Raw genomic sequence first — 22095 nt, forward strand, 5'->3', positions numbered from 1 at the left:
AATGTTAGTGCAACAGGTATGTATATATAAATACCAGGACCTCTCTTTATTTTTCAATTCTACGTTGATTATGTGATCCTTCAGCTTTCAGATAGTGGAAAGCATTTTCGTATTAGCTTTAAAAATAACATTTTATTACCAAATGACTGAAAACGAAAGTAATGTGCATTAAAGATTTTTAATAAACAGATTCTAACAGTGATCTGATGGGACATTTACCCTTCCTAAAGGCAGGTAAACCAATTATCTCAGATATTGTCTCTGCTTGTTTATTCTGGACAGGATCTCTGTTTTCAGCTCTGAAGCCCCCTGAAACGATCTTCAAGGTGATTTTTTGGCTTGGCTACTTTAACAGTTGCTTGAATCCAATCATCTACCCTTGCTCAAGCAAAGAGTTCAAGAGGGCTTTTATACAGATCCTAAAATGCCAGTGCCACCGTCGAAAGCAGTTGGGGTGGTGGGCCTACAGCTACAGAAACTGGAATCGGTGCTCCTTTGAACACCCTAGAAAGGACTCTCTGGAAGACAGCGGGAGTTTCCTAAGCGGCAGCCAGAGGACATTATCTTCTGCATCTCCCAGCCCCGGCTACCTGAGCAAAATCACTCACCCACATATGGAGATGTGCACATTCCAGGAATGGAAAAGCTCCAACTCTTTCCTGAGCCCCTTACAGGAAGGCAGCAGGCAAAAGGACCCATGCCACTTCTTCACCTTCAATCTCTTAACAGAGCGCAATGGGCATGTTCCTGCTGGCAGCCAAGCTTCCAGCAATGAGGACCACGAGGCCATCTGTGACACACTGAATGGCAAAACCGACCGCAGAGCAAACGTGATGCTGGAATGAACAGATTCTCAACAGTCTGTTCTCTTTGTACACAAATTCGTTTGATGTTTAGCCCAGGTGAAGAAACAGACCCTTGCACAGTTTCTCAGTACAGCTCTAGAAGGAAGCCAGTGATGAAGAGGTAGATTTATGTGACGAGAGTGGCACAGTGTAGGGGCTCACCATAGCCCCAGTCAGTTGCCAGAGAGGCTACTGAACCAAGAATGGAATGCAGGGAAAGTGCCACATAAACCCAGGGAAGTGCACATTCAATTATTTAGCTGTCATGGAAGTGCTGTGGAACAGCCAAACACATATGTATATAGAAAGAATGTATAAATACGGGGGTGGGCAAGGGAAATGTGTATGAATGTGTGTGTGTACATGTGTGCTAGCCGCATGTATGGATGGTTGAGAGTGGAAGTGAGCAATGCAGTGTTGTTTGTATCTCTGCAGGGTACCAGTTGCCGCTGATTTTGCCTGTAAATTCTTACTGTTGTTGTACTTCACTGTACATTAGCACTTTAAAAATGGAAAAAAAATGTCAAAGATTAAAGTAATTTCGCAACAACATAAATTCCCGCACCTATTACTGTAGGACTGGAATTCAGCCAAGTTCCCTCATCACAGTATTTGCTTCAAAATAAAACACTCATAGCGGTTAATTTTACCATTGTAACTCCTAGGATGCTCTTGAAACTCTCTGCAGTTGCTTGCCTTCCATGATTCGCTTATCACCAACGTATGTAACTCCTCTATTCTTCACCATGTTCTTTTTTCAAAGTGTGAAAATACCAGCAATGATGAGTGCTCACAATCTACATTTCAGCACATTAGTAAGTGCTGGAAACATACAGGCTACCAGAGGATCTGACTTCTAAAAGCAACACTCATGAATCACTCCAAATACCTCATAAACAGTGTTGTGGACACAGCACAAAAGAGCACTGACCGCTGGAGGTCCAAACCCAGCCTTAGGACAAATAAGCTGAGCCCCTGGTTCCTCCAGCAGACTTTGAAAATAATACTGCACATTTAGAGGCTTTTACTTTGCCACTTAGATAAGAAGAGAAAGAGTCAAAACAATGGAGTCATGTAAGTTTCACTGTCATCAATATTTTTCAGCTCAATAATTCAGTACAGAATTCCTGATGATATCTTCTAGGACACTTTAAGTCATGTTTGGAAGTTTGTTTCAACTCTTGCAATTAAGCATCAATCATGAAACAAATGACTGATTTTTTACATGAAGTGGTACAAACCATGAAAATTAGTATTTACTGCTTCCTCCAACCAAGCCTTCCCTTATAAGGAACTTTAGTGACATATTTTTAAAGCTTGAAACTGAGAATGAACCATAAACAGATGTACTAAAATCACTTTGGGACAATTCAACAATGCTAGGTCCCAAGGGAGAGCCATTTCCTTTTGTTCCCTTAAATGTATATTCTCCCGTTAAGTTGACAGGGATGGATATGGCTTGTGGCGAGATGAAATATCCCTCAGCTCAGTGAGCAATGATAGGAAAGTCATGTTCCAAGGTCTTCCCATGGTCACATGTTATAGTAAGAACCACATAAGTATATTTTAAGTCTTATCCTAACTGAAGTTATGGTCAATCTCCTCTTTTAATAATCCCACTCTGATTGTGGGGAGGGCTGTAATTTCCTCTTAAAAGGACAATGCGTATAAAATTAAACGTATTATAACCCAGATAAACAAACTCTTGTTGCTCATATATTGAGGTTGCCATAAAGAATATTCTACCTAGCTGTGATATAACAGTATGAAACTATCCTCTTTGGGCTTCTAAATGGCAGAGAACTATATTTCTAACCTATTGCTATAACTTTTGGAAGGAATCTATAGTAGTCTGTCGAATACTTTTGGGTTTTGTGAAGCTTCTTCAAAATTACTGCTAATTGAAAATGAATTTGTTAAATTTAACCACCTGAGAGCACACATCAGCTAAATTTTGAGTCACACATGACTTGTATAGTGTAAATCCAAGTGATGTTATCCATAATTCAGAATTTCTAAATGATACTGCAAAGTTTCAGAATAAGTATCATTCCATTATTCTAAAGCCTTTAACCATGTAGCTCTCAGAGACTGACCATTCTTTTAATTAATTTCTAGTCCTAACAAAGGCTGTGTCATCTCTTGATTACAATTTAAGCTCCTTACACAACAACATGATTCTGTAATTGCCAATGAAATCCCATACTGAAGTGACCTCTGAGCACTTACCATCACGTAATGTTACAAAAACTGCAAGATTTCCCTTGCTGCTTTTTTTAAATCTATAAAAAGAGAATTTCAGCCATCTTAGTACTGAAAAAACAGCTTTCTCCAAACACTGTAATTGACCACAAGGAGAAGATATGCATTAATGTCACACTAGTCCAGGCCATTTAAAATATCCAGTGCCTCTAATGTAATGAATCATATACCAAAATCCTTAGAGAACCAAAGACCCCAAGACACATAAGCCTTTAAGAGTGAAGGAGGGAAGGCATTCCACAGGCAGACAGTAATATTTTTCCCCAAGAGTTACATTTCTCTTCCATAAGTTTGAGCTGGGAAGGCTGCTGGACTCTACAGGGACAGCAACACGGACTCACGCACCCCTGCTAACTTGCTCTCCCTCACAGACACCCACAGCACTGCTGCTCTTCCCGTGTACCTCACACAGGAGGTACATTTGAACTACCTGCAAAACACACGTGGCTTAAGAGCTGCAGGATCTCTACCCTGTAGTGCTTCCCTTCCTCAAGCCCAACTCCTGCAAGTATGTTAAGGGCAACCTCCCCGGGGACACGACCAGGTTATGCTGCCTTGCCAAGAAAACAGGAAAGCAAGACCACCTCTGCTTCAGGATTTCTGGTACTAGGGAAAAGAAAAAGGGGGAAAATGTTCATTCACCATGTTGAAGTTGGAAATAACCACAGGCAATCAAAACAAATATACTATACTCTGCCATTTCTAAGACAGACATTTACATCAGGTCTATTTTTCTTAGCATATTCTTTAGGCCACATCCTAAGGGATTCCCTCATACAATCCCTAGAATCAGACAGATGAAGGAATGACAAACTGTAGGCTCCAGCATAACAACCAGGGATAACAGAAAAAAGTGAGAACAACTTCTAGTAATACCTGATACTAATATATACGTCAGAAATCACTTTAACAAGCTGTGTCTCATTCTTAATCACTACCCAATTAAATTTTAAGACTAGAAACCCTATAACTTGTAACTGTAACAAATATAAGATGGAAGGATTCCTAATATTTCTCCAAAATACATTTCTCTTCTCCAAGCTTTTTTCCAGGTTATGCATATATCTTGCCATGCCAGGCTCTCCATAGCCATGCATGATATTACATGACCTCCCAAAACTGAATAGATGGTTTCTCCTCTCAGCTTTTTGCCTCATTAATTCCTATTTTTGTAGGGTCCCATACAGCCTGTTCTCATACTAAGCAACACTGTACCAGTGGAGACCCATCCATGCAAATATGCTAAACTATGTAAGACTTCAAAAGAGTCATGTCACATCTGCTCATAATCACTCAGCAACACCTATTCATCTTCTGCCACAACTTCAATTAAGTTACAGGCAATAAAACTGATTGTAAAAATGGAAAAAAAGAAAATACACGGGTCTGAAGAAGGGACCACAAAGATTACAGAGGAGAAAATCTGATAAAATATGAAACCTCTGCAAGTCCACCTGACTTTTCTAGAACTAATCTACTCTAAATGTCTTTATTTTTACCAGTGGAATATTCTATGACCCCAGCCAGGCAAAGCCAGCCCAAATGAAGACATACAAATCATCCTCTTCCCTTTGTTAGTCCTTCATTTGTTGCAATGTTTTCCTTTAAAGGAAAAACTATTTGGGTCAGGGCATCATCATCAAACCTTGTGGAACAAGCCCATATTAGCCCATTTTTTAGTACAGTCAAAATTAATTTGACAAGCAGAACATCCACAATCTAACGAAAAGGCAACTGGCACACAATGGTGGTCTATCAGATGCAACTACACTCCATCATGCATATTTTTATGCATATTAACAGACCTTTCAATGAACCCATTTTGTGGGCAAATAGATTTGCCTCCAAAGAGGAGTTGCTGCCATTTAGCACAGAAGGTGTTCACAAAACACTGTGAATTTTTCCAGGTTAAGCTACCATGTGGAGCTTAATCACTAACTAGGGGCTTGTACAAAGCCATTCAGTTGAGAGGCACAGCTGTAATGGCTCACATTGTTACAGACCAGCTGCACATAAATTAAACCCATTAGGCTTCAATGCACTCAGCTATCACAGAAGCGCTTCTTATTTTTGAAGAGAGATATGGTAAAAATCAATCCAGCTGAATGAGACTGAAACTCTAGAGTGTTCTACATTCTTTACTCTTTGGAAATGCAGTTTTCTATTATCTTTCCAAATGTGACAGGTAGAAAAGAGGGGACATTAATATTATAAAGTGCAGTTCTAGTCTGGAAAATGTAAAAATAGCAACTTTCTATTCAATGGATGTTCTCTCTGCTCTCAGTTTCTGTGCTTGACTTTCACCTGATACAAATGAGCATAAACGTGCACAACACAGGAGATGATAATCCATAGCAGCTATGGTATGAAAGCATTACTATACTAACAGCTGCTTATTCCTGTCACTGGCCACAAACTAATCAGCTCATTCCCACAAGAATAAGCTTGATTCTGTTTTGATACACTCAGCAACAGATACGCTTGCCTTTTTTTGACACCACACTGGCAATGCTATGTATGGCTCACATTCTTTTCAGAGCAGAACGTGGTATCATGCAGGTGATGCATCAGAAAAAGAAACGCCCCTTCCATCCTGAAGTGGTTGAAATGAAATATTTCAGATTATGAAGACACATCATGCTAGTTAAAGTCACTTTAACAGAACCAAAAAAATCCTTCCCTCCACAACGAGTTTTTGGGATTGGAAAGGGTACTTGCTCCCTTCCTCATGAAGCATGCTATTTGTGGAAAAGGTAAGTCATGACTCCCAGGATCAGTTAAAACACCTGAAGCAGTAACATAATGGTGGGGGCACTAACCTAGGAAATGTGGTGTTGTTACTGGAAATTCTTATGTCAAAATATATTAGCTTGACCAACGAAGAACATGCTCCCTATCTAGTAATTCTCATAATCTTCACAGGACTCCAGCCAAGACATGGAGAAAAAGAGAATGGATGTTCAAAATTAATAAGAATCCTTCACAGTTTCTTTAATAAGTCAACCTAAAAAGGAGATGTAGTAAAACTTGAATTTGTAGCTGTGTTTAAAAAGCCTTTAATTGCCTATTTCACAATTTCCTTCAAAATGTTCTTTAGGAAGCACAATAATTTGATTCCACAGAGACTTTCATGCAAATATTTAATTCTACTAAAGAACCTGAACTTTATATGACCTCTGGAAAATGGCAATTACTGTTTCTTGGCTTGATTTGTTGAGCTTTCATTTCTTCATTGTAAAGATCAAAAAAGCTGTCCCAAAAAGTAAAATTAGCATATGTTCTGGTGCCCGAGATAACTATGGAACAGTTCATCTCTCTTCTAGATAGCTTAGAGTCCAGTCCTGCACTATTGTAATGCAGGGGATCTTCAGTCCCGATTTCAATAAGAACTGGATCAGTTTTACAAGGAAAGGAAAGGGGACCTGGTTTAGAAAATCCAACATCGCCACCTACTGGATTTCTACTCCGCGTGAGATTCACAAATACTGTCATCTAAATAAGAGTTCTCTGGATTTTACACAGTACAAATTCAGCCTCTTTAACAGTAAATCAGGAAGAGTTTTTCTTAAAGCAGAAGGAGAACTTAGACCTCATATATTCAAATTCAATGAAGTCTCTTGTGGAAGTGATGAGTTGCCAAAGCTCAGTTTCTGTTGTAGAAACATTTCTTTCTTACAGTAAAATCCATGAAATAAAGCTGTTTGGCAAGCTTACAGAAGTCAAATAACTAAATTTAGTAGAAACTCATTAAGTCTTCATTTATCAAATAATTGAACTCTTGTACAAAACATGAGTTTACTATAATAGTACTAATAATAAATAAAAAGAGAAGCTGTTTTCCAGAATGTTGAGTAAACAGCAGCAGCAAAGTGTCACTCAATGTGTCCCTGAAATCACTGTAATTACGCACACAGATTAGATGCCCCATTGTGTGCGGAGCTGTCTCGAAAATGTGGCCATAAATACTGGAGCTACAAACTCCCAGTGTGAGATTTAGTTGCCAGGTATTGTTCTCAGGAGTTTGTTTGGCATAAAACCAGCTGGCCTGCAATATTTAAACTATTGTTGGTCTATTGTTCATTTACAATTTCATTTTATGTTCATTTTATGAACATTTCACACTTGAAAATATTAGAAATTCTTATTGTCTTTGGTCTTGTAAGATGTTTTAGTGAATTCAAGGATATCAGACTATGAGTTTCCATAACTTTATTAAAAGAGCCGAGTCATTTCACCAACTGCCAACTAGGCATTGCTGCAAAATAGGGAGTAACTATTATGAATTTTGAAAATATACGTTTTTAACAATCTGAATAAAATGTTCTACTCCTCCCTGTTGCCCTCTTGTCTGCTGTAAGAAGATTATTAATAGCTACAAAAAGTAGGCCAAAAGTTTATCTGGAGAGCAGTAAGAAAAAAGCATTTGTAGAAAATCTAGTAGAAAACTTTCATATCAGAAACAGGAGAATATACACCTCTCACATTGGTCCTCTCCAGATTTCTTTCAGCACTACTGAGAAAGGTAGAGTCAACACAGCATTCTTCACTTCTCACAGCATTTTTTTGGGCACACTACACTTTACTTGACTCTGTTGGTCATGTCAGATAACATCACCATCATCATGCTGTGGGTTTGGGAAGAAACATGAAAAAATTTGGAAGGGTAAATAAGTTCTTGCTGGAGGGAAGTACTGAGATATAGACTCTCTGATTTTACCTCTTCAACTTACACCTGGCTTAATGAAGTGTTATTGTATTATAGCATTCCACTCCGGGTACTCAGTGTCCCTGGATTCTGTCCGTTCAAAAGAGGGAGCAGTAAATCTCAACACCATGAGCTAAAGCTTCCATCACTGAACTCTTATCCAAACAGATCTACTTATTCAGGACTACATGTTCTTGATTACTTTCAACAGGTGTTCACTTAAACACCAATGCTCTGAAAAAATCCCTTAGCACCAAGAAGATCTAACAAATTATACAGAGTTTTCATTTTTTTGTATATATATATATATAATCTTCAGCTATTCACACACTTCCACTTACAGCAATGAATTAGAGGATCTAAAAGACTGATTAAAGGAGTAACATGTTCTGGGTTTGAACAAGTAAGATTTAGTGGTAAAACTGGCAACTGCCCTATTACCTCCAGGGTGCTTCTTAATAAAGGTTTGAATATACTGTAAGACAGCTTGGTCTTGTATTTTCTGAATATAAAGTAATCCATGAACACAACACTCCTGTAAGGAAACTTAAAGTGTAAAGAAGAGAAAGTGAAATGTACAAACAGTAAATCAGCACTTAGAAACCTTAAAGACAGAAGTCATACACTTGACTACGTTGATACCTGATGAGGGGTTAGAAAGTCTCTGCCTCTTCATTTGCCAGCTCCCTGATGGTGAGCAGAGCCTCCAGTTCTCCTGATGGGCATCCGCTCCCTGAGTACCAGGGAAGCCTTAAGGATTTTACTTCATAGTGGCACCAAGGAGCAGTTCCACAGGCAAGAGATTCAGAGCCTCTCACTGAGCTGCAGCTTGCTCAGGGCTGAGCTCAGAGGGACCCAACACTCTTAAACTGCATCCATGATGCTCAAAGGTCACTCTGCTAGAAAAGACTCCTGGGGACATAAAGCAGTTTGGGTTGGAAGGGGTCTTCAAAGCTCATCTAGTCCCATCGCCCTGCCATGATCAGGGACATCTTCAACTAGATCAGGTTGCTCAGAGCCCCGTCCAGCCTGGTCTTGAATGTTTCCGGGGATGGGACATCCATCACCTCTCGGAGCAACTTCCAGTGTTCCACCACACTTATTGTAAAAAATTTCTTCCTTTTATCTAGTCTAAATCTCCCGTCTTTTAGGTTTAAGTCATTACGCCTTGTCCTATCGCTACAGGTCCTGCTAAAATGTCTGTCCCTATCTTATAAGCCCCTTTTTAGTACTGAAATGCCACAATAAGATCTTCTCAGAGCTTTCTCCAGGCTGAACAACCCCAACTCTCTCAGTCTGTCTTCACAGGAGAGGTGTTTCATCCCTTTGATCATCTTCATGGCCCTTCTCTAGACCAGCTCCAACATGTCCATGTCCCTCTTATGTCAGGGGCCCCAGAGCTGGACACAGTACTGCAGGGTGGGGTTTCACAAGGTTGGAGTAGAGGGGGAGAATCACCTCCCTTGCCCTGCTGGCCATGCTCCTTTTGATGTGGTCAGGATACAGTTGGCGTTCCAGGCTGCAAAAGCGCATTGCTGTGTCACGTTGAGCTTCTCATCAACCAACAGCCCTAAGTCCTTCTCCACAGGGCTGCTCTCAGTCCCTTCATACCCCAGACTGTATTGATATCAAGGGTTGACATCTTTAATAAAGCAGGGCCACAGAAAGCCTGTCCTTCTTGCTAGATTTAAGTAAATATTCATGAAGGACAAATCACCCCTAAATGCAAACAGGGAACCGGGGTTCTGGAGAGTTGCATCTTTTCCCCTAGTCCTGGCTCCCACTAAGCTCGGAACTGTGTGGAAGCCAGAAACCCCTGTCTCATGTAGAGGAAGGTACCTCTGCAGCAGCTCAAAACTTCTAAGCAGGTCCAATTCTTGTAGAGTTTTTGCTGGCAAATACACTCTGTTTCGGAAAAGTTAAAATAAAGGCTAGCACTGCCCTGGGTGGATTACTGACTTCTAATGTCCAGTATTATCCTTACCAGTTCAGTTCCTTCTGGGGATGAAACATCATCACTTATTCAAACCCCTGTGCTCTTTGCACAGCCAGAGGAGATTTAAATAGCATTTCAGCAAGTTCTGAACCACATGGATGGATTCTGTGCCACAGCTGCAATTTCTCTCTCCCTTTTCAAATGACATGATATTTAACAGGACAGTGTGAAGATCCAGAAATACTTTCTGTAAGTCAGAAAATACACAGTGCTAGCAGAACAGCTGAAACACACATTTTTGCGGGCTAAAACATTGCAGCTGGGATGTTGCAGAATGCTGAATCCACTTTTTCGTCTATAGAGAGGTGAAAAATCAGCCATAGAGGTCCTGTTTGTTTTCATTGTAACTAGCCATGCTCTCGCCAACTTACTCCAAAGTGTTCCAATTTCTTCTTAATATCCACATCCACCACCGGCACCAACAGGCTCTGTAATTAAAAACGTTCATTTAGAAGCAGTGATCAAACAAATTAAGACCAAAAACGAATCTGGCACCCAAAGCTTCAATTTCTAACCCCAACTTTGAAACCTGTCCCTGAGAAGGCGGTTATTACAATGAGTTCCGGGAGATATTTCCACAGTCTCCAGCTCCTCCTGGTTGCGGCCGCACAGTGGCCGCGAACCCGCGTCCCCGCGGTCACCTTCGGGCTGGTGCGATGTGCTGGTTAGAACTGGCGTGTCTCCCGTCCTGTGCCCAAGTGTCTGCTCTCTGGTTCACCCAGGGATGCGCCCCGGCGCTTTTGTCTCTGCAAGGGCTGTGAAGTCGCCAGCAAACTCCTGTTTCTCACACAGTAAGTTACACGAGGCTAAGCGAGGCTGGGCAACTGTGATGTGGGTTAAGGGTCAGCTCTCCTAAGTGTTCGTTCTCTAAGTGTTAAATAGTTAACTCCCTGTATCACGAGCAGCTGAGAGACCCCCTACGGGGGCGCAAAAGGGCTGTGGCAAGCGGCCTGCTCGGAAAACAAAACCACACAAACAAAAACAAACAAAAACACAAACAAACAAACAAAAAACGGAGACTCTGCGAGACACCACGCGCCCTCGCAAGACTGCACATCCCAGCCGCCTGCGCGCGGCCGCCTCCTATTGGCTGACGCCGGCCGGAAGCGACCGGCTGGGTGACGGGGGCGGAGCGACGAGCGGCGGCCGGAAGCGGCGGCAGGCGCAGGTGTGTGCCCGGGGCCGGGAGCGCGGGCTGGGGTGGGCCCGGCCCGGGGCAGGCGGTGTCATGGGGGGCGTGGGCCGCAGCTCGGCCCCGTAGCTCAGGGGCGGTGTAGGGCTGGGGTATCAGAGCCGGGAGCAGCTGCCTGCAGCCTGGCTCTGGGGGTCACGGTGGGGCTGCAGGGCAGCGCGGCGCGGGCGGGGCCCGGGGCGGCCGGGAGGTCGCTGCACACAGTGCGCGGGGGGGCTGCTGAGGCCTGTGGACAGGCAGGTGTGTGACCTCAGTCCCACTGCAAAGAAAAAGCCCCGCCACGGTGCGACCGGCACCTGAGCTTGTGAATTAACTCATTTATGGCAGCAGAGCACCGGCCCCCTGGTGCTCTATAGTGCATAGAAGAAGTATGTGTAAGTTGTTCCTTCCCCTGAAGGGTAATAGTTTCCCTCCGGTGATGTCAAGGGTACTTTTAAGTACTTTAGAGATTCGTTTGCTGACAAGGGCTTTATATTATGCTTATTCCGGGTTATTTCTTTCTCATTTCTAAAAACCTAACCTCTCCAAGGAGTCCAACATGGAAGAGTTTAAAGATGCAAGTCCACCTGAAGAATTACTTGATCACTTAAAGCTTTCTGATCAGAAGTCTTCAGAGAGTGGCCCCAAAGATGCACAGAATCCCGAAAACGTTGAAAGTGGATGTACACCATCTTCAGCCAAAGATTCCACAACAGCAGATGAGCATTTCCATGACTGTCATGACTCCTTAGAGACAAAAGAACCTGTGCTGGATGATGAAGGGAATGTACAGAATGAGACTAGCTCAAGGAGGCAGACAGAGCTAGATGAAGAATACTTACTAGAACTAGAAAAAGATATGCCAGAGGAAGAAAAGCAGGTAATCCAAATTATGTATGTCCCAACATACAACTCTTGTCATTTTTTTCCTTTTTTCTTAAGCACTGTCCTTTTGATAAGTTGTACAGCTTGTGCTCTTGAACAGGTCATATTTCAAAGAGCTGATCCAGCCTCTTAAAATCTTGAATCATCTGAAGGAGCAGTTACTTCTACTAAAAATTGAAATAGTGTCAAAAAATGCTACTATACTCTTTGTACTTGGGGAAAAGGTGGTATTCTGATATATTGTAACTTACATGAAGGAAAGACTTCAGCAAACTTTATTTTATAGTCCTGTAGGCCTGAATTAGATCTTATTTTAATAAAGGAAATAGAGTCCTTACTGGAAGGCTAGCTGCAGATTTTCCATCATAAGTAACATTGAATAACTGATTATGATGAGGCAAGGAGAGACAGGAGTAAGGAATGGCAGCTGACAAGAGAAGGCTGGCAGCATCTTAGGCAAGCATTAGTTCACAGGGGAAGATAGTGTATTGTATAGCTGTATAGTTTTATTTTGGAAACTCTCAAATCACCAGAAGCAGCTGAAGAAATTACTACTGTAATGGACAAGTACTACTCAAATGAGGTATTTGATGAAAAGAAGAAATGAAGAATTGTATCAAGTTTATTTTTTTTAGGTGCTTAAATATTATGAGTGTTTCGGTCCATTTATAGCGGCTTATTACTCTTGTAAAAGCAGGCAGATCTTTTCTCATTCAACTGAGTTGGTAAAGCCGGACTGTGCTTTCTTAACTGTGTTGTATAATAAATGCTGGCTATACCTTATTCAAAAAGTTGGAAAGAGGGAGGGCTTTGGCCGTAACTTGGCTATACCGTGCTCTTATGGTCAGCTACTGTAAAGAGAGAATGAGGGGCAGAAATATGCAGAGCTAAGATGCCAGAGGCAACCAAACATTTAAAGTGTTACAAACCAGTATAGAGAAATGTAATCAATTTTTTGGCTCAAATATTTCACTTGCTGGTAGGGTGGGATTTCTGATCAAAATACATCATTGAAGACAAAAAGGTCATTTTTCATCTGTAGTACAGATTGTTGTGTTAGTGTTAATTGAAAAAGCAATATGGGACTAGTGGGGAACATGGAATATAATCTCCCTAAAGTAGGAATGAGACTAAATGTAACACTTGTCTGCTGCTTCTCTCAGTTTTGATATCTGTGAAATGAGCACAATGATGCTTGCCAGTTGTAATACTTTGAGCTCTAATAAGAAATATTGGGGGTTGGACACACACACATCTCAAGAGGTTATCTGGTGCATCCTTTGCCCAAAAAGGGCCTCTGGAGAGGTCATCTAGTCCAACCCCCTGCTCAAAGTAAGATAAAATAGGTGCCCAGAGCCTAACAAACATCTCAGAGCCTGAAGATTGCGCAGCCTCTCTTCTAGTGTTTAACTACCCTCATGGTGCAAACTTCTTTCCTGATTTTTAGTTAAAGAATTTCCTTTGTTGCAACTTGTGACCACTGGCCCTTCTTTTTTTCATGCCTCCAGGAAGAGTCCAGATTCATTTTCTCTAGGAATGAAGTCTCCCCTGAGCTGCCTTTTCCTAAGGCTGGACCAACCCAGTTCTCTTGGGCTGTCTGCTGAGGTCAGGGTCTCCAGTGTCCTGACCATCTTGGGGACCATCCACTGGACTCCCGCTGGGAAGCTGATGTCTTTTCTTTTTTGGTAGGGAAGAGACCAAACACCAAAACTGGGCGCTCTCCAAATGCTTTCTCTCAGGTGCTGCACAGAGGGCAGCGATCACTTTCCTTGACCTGATTGCTACACAAAAAAAACATTATTTCATTGTCATTGCATCTTTTCCAGTTTAGACTAAACTGTGCTTTTTCTGCTTGCATTTATTGCTTATACAACAAGGAGCGTTATCATCATGAGTCATGATGAGGCTTCTGAAGCACCCTGTAACTTGGAGGCAGCTTGAGAGTTTCATAGGCAAAATGTGAAAAGCTGGGGGTAAATTTTGTTTTAGAATGAAACTCCAGAAAGCGCAGCAGGGCTGCAAATTGGGTGTCTTAGTTTTCATGTTCCTCTTGTTTCGTTGTATTGTTAGGTAATAATTTAATTTTGCACATACATTTTTGCCTTCTGTAAAGTGAGCAAAAGAATTGTGAATGTTGAATACTTGCATTCAGCTTTGTGGAAGTCTGCTGAAAAGTGCTATGGGGGTACAAAATAATAACAGTTTAAAGCTGGAAAGATTTCCTTAGAGAAGGTATTGAGACAACTGCAGTTCTCATCTTTCTGTAGGTTTATTTCCAGTGGTATTGAGCAATTGTGCCTTTCAGCTTGGTTTATGATTACACCTAATGAAATGGAAGGATTCCATCTCTTAGTATCACCATAACAATTAGATTGGCAATATTTATATTGTGAAGTTTATGTTCCATGGAGAGCTTTATGAGTGGATTATATAAGCAGTCTTTACAACATATCTGATATTTTTAATCTAACAAAATATTGTTGGTATGTTTTATAAGCAGAGCATGAGAAATCCAGGAACTAGAGATTAATTAGACACTTACAGCAGTTCTTTTAACTACTGATGTGGCCCATTTGCATGATCTTACGCTGCATCACCTTACATTCACTGTGTAATAAAATAATGGGAATGGGTCATTCCTGAATTGCCACACTGGCTTTCCTAGTAGTACTTTGAACTGATGGCTACAAATGTTATTTTAATTTTATCTTTAAAAGTGAAACATTCTGTATATATTTTTTATTATGAAAATAGTGTTAAATGATGCAGCTTTTGAGGAAAAAACCCTGCAGTTACGTTCTGAAAACAGCTGCTGTACATTCATTTTTTTCAGAGTTTTTCAAACATTTTAAACCTCCTTCCAGTTCCTCAAAAGGTTGTTTTTGAGAAGAAGGACAATGTGATTTTTTTTTGCAGGTGGAGAAAATGAAGCAGAAATATTCAGAACTTGTTTGTTTGTCTGTTTAGGTTGTGACCAGACACTCAGCAGCAGCATTCGCTACTTAGGCAGCCCTTGATCAGTTATTCTCAGCCCCCTGCTGCCTCCTTCATTGTGCTCGCACACCTCTCTGTGTGAATGTGCAGTGAACCAGTTACGGGGAATGATTCAGATGAAAAATCGTGCAGTATTTTTAGATCAAGGGCAGTGCTGGTAAAAGTAGACATCAAATGGCAGCCTTGTCATGACACATGGGGTAGATGAATTTTCTTTAATTAGACTCCTTGCCTAAATAAGAAAAACTTCCTATGGACTGTGATTGCAGTCTCAGGTCATTGTACTCAAGTCATAAGGAGGGCTGGATGTTAGCCCTGCTCAAACCAAACTCATGGAGCCACACCTTAATAGTCTGGTTTTGCTTTGTTTTAACTGAGCCCATTTTGTGTTTTGGCAGCTTTAATAAATCAGTTCTTTTGAGCAATGTTCTCCAGTAACTAGGCTGTAGAAAAGAAAGTCTCTAATTTATTCTGGAGATGCAAAACCAGATTCTAGTCCTTGCTCTGTGTATTTATGCGTGTCCGATGAGCAAGCTTTCATGGTAGCAGCTCTGAGTAGAAATTCTCACCCATGCAGAAACTACTGCAGAGATCAAAGTGAAGGAGCAAGTGGTTGTGTAGTTTCTCTCAATTGTATTTTGAGAGTCCCATACAGTGAGATTTCTAATTTTAAGCAACAGGAATTACTTGCAAGGAAACAGTACCAACACTGTGAGAAGTTTTCTCTGCACAATGAAGCAAAATAAGAACTTGAAGGGATATTAAGACACAGACCTGCAAGAACTATTCTTTTACAAGCTGATGTAGCATAGAGTCTGGTTAATTGCCTGGACTTAAAACTCTTGAGGTTTTTAAGAATTAAGCTGCCTGAAACAAAATTCACTTTTATAAGGTTTTGTTGTCATTACTGTTACAAAAGCATGCTGATTGCTGCCTCAGCAGAGGCACTGAGCAGTAAATTGCTTTTGATGCATTACAAACAGATTTTTCTGGTTAGTTGTCATTGACAGTGATGGCTTTGACATTGGTCTAGTCTGCAGAATTAATCAGAAGGCACCCAGCAGCTGTTACATGGTAATTGCTTCAGTCTGACCTGGTCCTCTTCTGGAGGGACACCCATTAATTATGAGTTTATCCAGCAGCAAGATTCTGAATCCCTTGTGCTCTTCCATCATGACAGATGTTGTCTTGTTCTTTGGGCCTCGGACCAAAGGATCAAAGACCTGGCCTGGTAAGCTCTTATTTTGGATATGGAACACTCCTTTCTAGGTGCTGTAAGACCCTGGTATTAATATCTAATATTCTTCAAAAGCAGTTCCATTCTTTGGGCTGTTGCGTGTGCATTAAAGCTACAGCTGGCTATAATCACGCTCAACTTCTATTTTAACACTAGGAAATATGTCAGGAAGACAAGGATCTCAGCAGAATAGATTCTCCTCTAGTAGAGGAGATAATTAGTATCTTGTTAGCAACTCTGTAAGAATTAAGTTAAACTGATCTTTGAGAAATAGTCTTTTGAGTTGCACTTGTGATTTTTTTTTTTCTTATTTTCTCCAGAAGTTCTAGGATATATTAGAGAACATTGACTTAATCAAGAAATTTCCTTTGAACTGCTCCCCTCCTCACCATTTCTTCCCCATGCTTCAGGTTGATCCCATTGTTCTTCCATAAATCCTGACTTCTGTATAGAATTTGGTTTTCCAGGGGTTGAAGACCTCTGGGATTTCTTCTGAGATGGCTTCTCAGGTGTAGTAATTTGTTTCAACATTTGGTGTGTTCCTAGTGGTCTGTCCATATAGTAGAGTAACCTTGGCTCTGTCCTAATTGATGTTTTTTCTATGGTATTTACAAAATAAAAGCTAAGTTACAAAATGGAAGATAGGATACGACAAAGCGAGTCATCCTTTGGAGCAGTCCTCAGGTGTTCATCGCTTGGAGGTGGTGTCAGAACTCTTTAGGAAGAATTATGTGATCAGATCAAAAAGAACAGATCATTATTAATACATGAGACAATCCAACTGACTGTACAGCAGTAAAAGTTATTACATAAATTACTGGCAAATACCAATAAGGAATATATCTTTTGCTAACAATTCTCATCAGCATTCAAAATTATTTTGTATAGCAATAAAACTTGCAAAACAATGGATTTTAAAGGTGTCACAATGCAATCTTATGAAATATAATAAACCACGATCCCCTTATTCAGATGACCTACTTTAATAACCTGAATCCTGTATACAGCACCAATACTAAATATGGTATTGTCTTGGTCAAATTGGAGGAAAAGATAGATTGCTAGAGTAAAATTGCCCTAATAACTTGCAAGATAGAATATAACATCGCATTATATTTTCTGAGGCAATCAAAGCTCAGAGAAGAATGTTTGAGAAGTATATCTATATCTGCTAGAGAAGATACATTTTTAAACTAAAAAATGTCTTTTGCTGGATGACAATTTAATAGAACGAGTGAAAAAGTATACCTTCATTTTCCAGTGCTGCTATCTGATTTTAGTCTAATATTCTTTGCATTTCTCTGAAAGATGCTGATACTGTCAAATTGTGACCTTTTGGACTTGTGGTGGTGATGGATTAAGTGCGCAGCTCCACTTCTCTGCCTGGGGCTGTTGCCTCTGGAACAGGAAGGACTGGATGGCAAGTATTGTCACTCAGGAGTAGGCACAGTTAGTCTGGCATGTTATCTTAAACTGACTGTGAGGGATGGATGTGACCTATTGTCTCTGGAAGTGCTGCTTACAGTTTCAGGAAAAGGTGGTGATCTGGCAGTAGAAAGACTAATGTGTCTCTGCTAGGGGGTTGCAATGAGCAGAGATTGGCCAGAATCTAGCAATGTGTGGAGAGGGCAGCTTCGGCACAGTTTTCAAGGGATGACTCTAGCAAGGTTTGAAAAGGGAGTTTTTGAGTGACTACAACTTTAAATTGAAATTCACATCATTGAATGCATGATACAGCAATAGCTTCACAAAACTGCAGGGGGAAGCAGATGACTACTAATGGATGACTTAGAAATACAATTGGTACTTGCAGCTAAAAAATTTATTCTTTATCTGTTGAAATTCCACGTAGTACTGTGCAGCCTTTGAACCCCAGTAATTTTAAATGGACTGTTACTTTATGACCTTTACAAAAGGGTATATGAGATGCAGATGCGCATTGTCACACTGTATAAATAGCCTTACAGAGAGGAGACAGTTTGCGTTTGCTGCTCTTGACAAAAGTGGAGCCAAGAACAGTTCCCTAGCAAAGTTATATCAATTGATCAAATAAAATGCATAGGAACAGCCATGGGAAGTGTGGTTGGAAGTGTCACAAACTGAGGGTGTTTGTCCTCTGGCACTTACCAGCTGTATTATAAGTTTTCACTGCTGGCACTTTTGTTATATTGGTTACTTCCAAAACAGTGAAAATGTGTAGACTGCTTTCTTCTCTAACAGTAGAATAATGCTTTAATGCTTTTATTTTAGCCATGAGTTTTTCTGAGCAGAGTAGCTGGGGTCCAGGATCAGCCCAGGATGATGGCTGTCTTTTCTTGTTACGTCAGATCAGACCTTAACCTTCAGCATCTCTTGCTTGCCAGGCAGGTTTATGTTAAGATCCTAATTTCTTCAGAATATGGATGACTGTAATTCAGTATCCAAATCTGTAAACATTTCTAATCAGATCTTTAAGAATTATATTACTAGTTAAATGTAGTTATTTTGTCTGGACTTCAAAAATAATTTTCTTACTTTGTACATTAAAAACTAAGGCCTGCCACGTGGGATTTGTCAACTTTGTGTTACTAAAATTTGTGAAAAAACAAATCTTAACATTTTGCTGACTTTGAATAGCAGAAAGTCATAATGGGGTATAAGTTGGAGAAGTTGTGCCTGACCCCAATGTTGTATATGAGCAGCCTCAGGGAACATAGTGGATCAAGATCTTTCCTTAGGCAGAGCATTCCAGGAGTTCAGTCTGACCTACTTCCCCGCTGAGGAGAGGGCAGCCTGCCCTGCAGCTACTTACGTCTTTTGCTGAAAAATGAGTGGGTTGGGGACACTGAAATGACATTGTGCAAAATTTGTCCCAAGGACAAGTCACTTGCAATTTTTTCACTCTTGGCTGATGTGATCACAGTAAACTGATGACCAGTCAATTTATAATTGTCCATCAAAGCTGGAAATGCAGCACACTGAAGAGGTTATGTCTTCTAACAGCACTTTAGGTTCATTTTTTTGTTTTGTTTCTACTCTCAATTTGAATAGAAGACAGATTCTAACAGCATACACTGGAAAAGTCCTTTCACGGTAAATGTAAATTCATCCAAAATAGTTGACTTTCCACTGCTTTTATGCTAGGATTCTCTGTTAAGTACATCATTTATTCCTCTATACATACATTTCTTTATTTAATGAATACATAGTGTACTTTAGAGGGCAGTGTGTTTAGGATGTGATGTGCTAATACATACGCGTTTACATTTTGTGGAAGAGCCAGAGGAATTTGCTTTTAGGGCTAGTTTGCTACTATGTATTGCTTATGGGTAAAACTTCAAATGCAAATCCAGAATGATGCATGAGGAATCCTTTTGGTTTCACCTTTCTGAAAAATACTGTGAAAACTTGTAGAGTTTGGAGCTTAAGGGGCAGCCTGAAAACTGTAGTACAGGGATATCTTGAAAATGTTGGTCAGGCTATAGCAGGAATACTGGTCTTGAACCAGCACTGCATTGCTGCTTTCCAGGGAGCTGAGTAAGCGGTGAAACCATTTAGGGTGTTCTTAACAATGCTGCTGGCTTCAGAAACATGCTTAGACAACACCTTTTCTGGTCTGATGGTCAGAAGTGACCACAAGACTGTCACTGACATTTGTGTATCTGTAATGGTTATGTGACTAACAGTCCTCTGTCCTTCAAGTTGGTGCAGTTTGATTCACAGACAAGAGGACACCGCAAGGCACAGGAGTTAGGAAAACAGTTTGAATCACCAGCTTCCGAGTGTGACAGTCCTTAACTCTACAGTTGATTGGAACATTCGTCTGCCCATGTCTCCCCAGCGACCATGGCCATACAGCCACCTTGGTCTTTCTTCTCTGCTGTTGAGACTCCAGGTCACAATCCTCTTGGTTACTTGAGAAGGAATGCCACAACTGACACTTTTTTTTCCTTCCTTTTACTCTTTTTTTTTAATGTGAAGCTTATTCTCCTGAAGCCTCACTACAAACCACTTTTTATATTACTGTTTCATACTTAACTGGAGTAAACATGTAATATTTTTAAATAATTTTAATAGGATTAAAATAATGATAATACAGGTAATTTTTTTTTATCCGGTATTCCTTGATTTTAGTGTTTCTGCATCAGGCAACCATGCTGTAGTTCTCATTTTATATAAAAAAATTTATTTCATTATTGTAGAGTTGTAACTCTACCTTATGCAACAGTGAATCAGTTAATGGCACTTAAAGGCCAGTTGTAAATAGGGCATGAGAATGGAGTCAGTAAGGCTGGTGTTTCAAGCTTTTCTTATCTCGAATGAGAGTTGTCTGTGTAGATCTTTCATGTGTTCCAGTAGGATCATCATCTCCAAACCTGTTCTCTGCTTTTGCTCTCACTTTACACGCGTTCAGGACGTTGTAAAAATTCCTTTCAGCGGATGGGCAGCTGTGCGTGTGGCAGCGACCTTGCTGGAGCTGCTCGGTCTGGCACTGCCAAAGTTTGAGTACAGCTTTCAAATGCAATTATGCACTCCCTGTGCTGAAGAGCAGAATCCTGCATACATACAAAGATTTTGTGCTTTTAGTGCAGTTTACGCCGTAAGCGCTCAAATTTGTGTGTACGCTCATATTTAGAAAGCGCCAACTGGCTTGTGCATATTGGTGCCACTGACACTGTGGAAGGACTTGTGGAAGAAAGCCCATTTCTAAATAGTGGTGTGTGTTTTGTCTGACCTATGTTTTGGTTGTTTGGGTTTGGGTTTTTTTTTTAATGTGAGAAGCAATCCATATTAGTAAACATATTTAGTAGGTGATAGGAAAAAAAATGAGTGATCTAGGCGTTATCAACAGGGTGAGATGATATTTTACTGTTCAATTGTTTGTGTCACAACTGAATGCCATTCCCCTGAGCCTAGTTTTCAGTTTGTCATCTGTTATTGCTAAGATGGTGACAGTGGTTGGGTGAATTACTTTCCAAAACCAATGAAAGCAAGAGGAGAGAACCTCTGATTTTGTATTGTTTGTCAGCTACTTGGCATAGCTGTGAGATGGTGCAGTGCTCCACAAAGAGTACTATATTTAGCTGTTTCCAAGGAGATGTTCTGTGTGATATTGATAATTGCATTAATCCTTGATTTACACAATCTGCAGGAAAGGAAACTGCTCCTTTTCCCAGTGTTGGCTTTTTAATTGCTCAATGATCTGTAATTTATAGACAACTTGATTTAAGTCCTTTGTGTATGCATGTTGGGGCAAAATCAGTGGTCAAATGATCGTTTTTGTACCATAGAAATGGTTTGTGAACCTGAGCATTGCTTCCTGATGTTACTGTCTTATACTGCCTTGGTTTTACTTGCGTGAGGTATGTCTGCGTGTGATACACTTCCATGGTAAATAGGTTGAAGAGATGGCTCGATGACATCCTGTGTTTTCTGTGTCAGAGGCTAAGAGCATTCATGTCAGCTTTGCTTGTGCTAAGAGTACTGTTAAGATATTCACGGTTGAAAACACAACTCTGCTGAGCGGGTGCAATTTTCACTGTATAACGGAACAATCTTCCTGTCTCTGGGTCGGATGGTTTAATCACTCCCTGCATAAGAAATCTTTCAGGGCAGTATTATCCACGGACATGTTTCTGATGCAGTCAGCTCAACATGCTTTGTACGTATCTGAAAGCAACTATAAATTTCTGAGGTGGAATTATTTCAAGCAAAACTTTTGTTACTTTATGTCTAAAACGTATTCCACATAGTTGGCCTGCAGTGATTGAATTAGATTGAGTTGGAAAGGAGAAGCAAACAGCCAGCTAAAAAGCTAATGTATTAGTTTAAACCATGTAATTCACTATGAATGCTCTGTCTGCGTACTGTTGTCCACGAACTAGAGCTTTTTAACTGCCTTGTTGGTATAGACCATTATTTCATGGATATATGAAGTATATCATGTCACAATGACTACAAGCAAGCAGTCTTGGTACTAGCTAAAATTATTCAGGTTATATTTTATTCTGATTTCCATTC

At 40.5% G+C, this 22095-nt stretch overlaps 2 protein-coding genes and 1 long non-coding RNA gene across 6 annotated transcripts in view; 2 read left to right on the forward strand and 1 right to left on the reverse strand.

Annotated features, from left to right (window-relative positions):
* ADRA1B (adrenoceptor alpha 1B) overlaps positions 1–1489 on the forward strand; it is a 62059-nt gene extending 60570 nt beyond the window's left edge. For all 3 annotated transcript variants that reach the window (XM_065030042.1, XM_065030043.1, XM_005503505.3), the window contains one exon: positions 283–1489. In XM_065030042.1, the coding sequence (XP_064886114.1) occupies positions 283–845 (563 nt within the window). In that variant the 3' untranslated portion in view covers positions 846–1489. The remainder of the gene's footprint in view (positions 1–282) is intronic.
* A 5812-nt stretch (positions 1490–7301) lies between these two features.
* On the reverse strand, positions 7302–10886 carry LOC110359527 (uncharacterized). Its single transcript, XR_002414785.2, has 2 exons — positions 10363–10886; positions 7302–10236 (listed from the first exon to the last, which is right to left on the reverse strand). It is a non-coding gene; the product is annotated as an uncharacterized LOC110359527 (long non-coding RNA).
* Positions 10828–22095, forward strand: part of TTC1 (tetratricopeptide repeat domain 1) — a 31442-nt gene continuing 20174 nt past the window's right edge. Inside the window, exons 1-2 of one of the 2 annotated variants that reach the window (XM_065030044.1) lie at positions 10828–10976; positions 11530–11859. In XM_065030044.1, the coding sequence (XP_064886116.1) occupies positions 11539–11859 (321 nt within the window). In that variant the 5' untranslated portion in view covers positions 10828–10976; positions 11530–11538. The other variant, XM_005503506.4, reaches the window with a different exon arrangement.

This window comes from Columba livia, chromosome 14 (assembly GCF_036013475.1).
Source record: "Columba livia isolate bColLiv1 breed racing homer chromosome 14, bColLiv1.pat.W.v2, whole genome shotgun sequence".
Lineage (NCBI taxonomy): Eukaryota > Metazoa > Chordata > Aves > Columbiformes > Columbidae > Columba > Columba livia.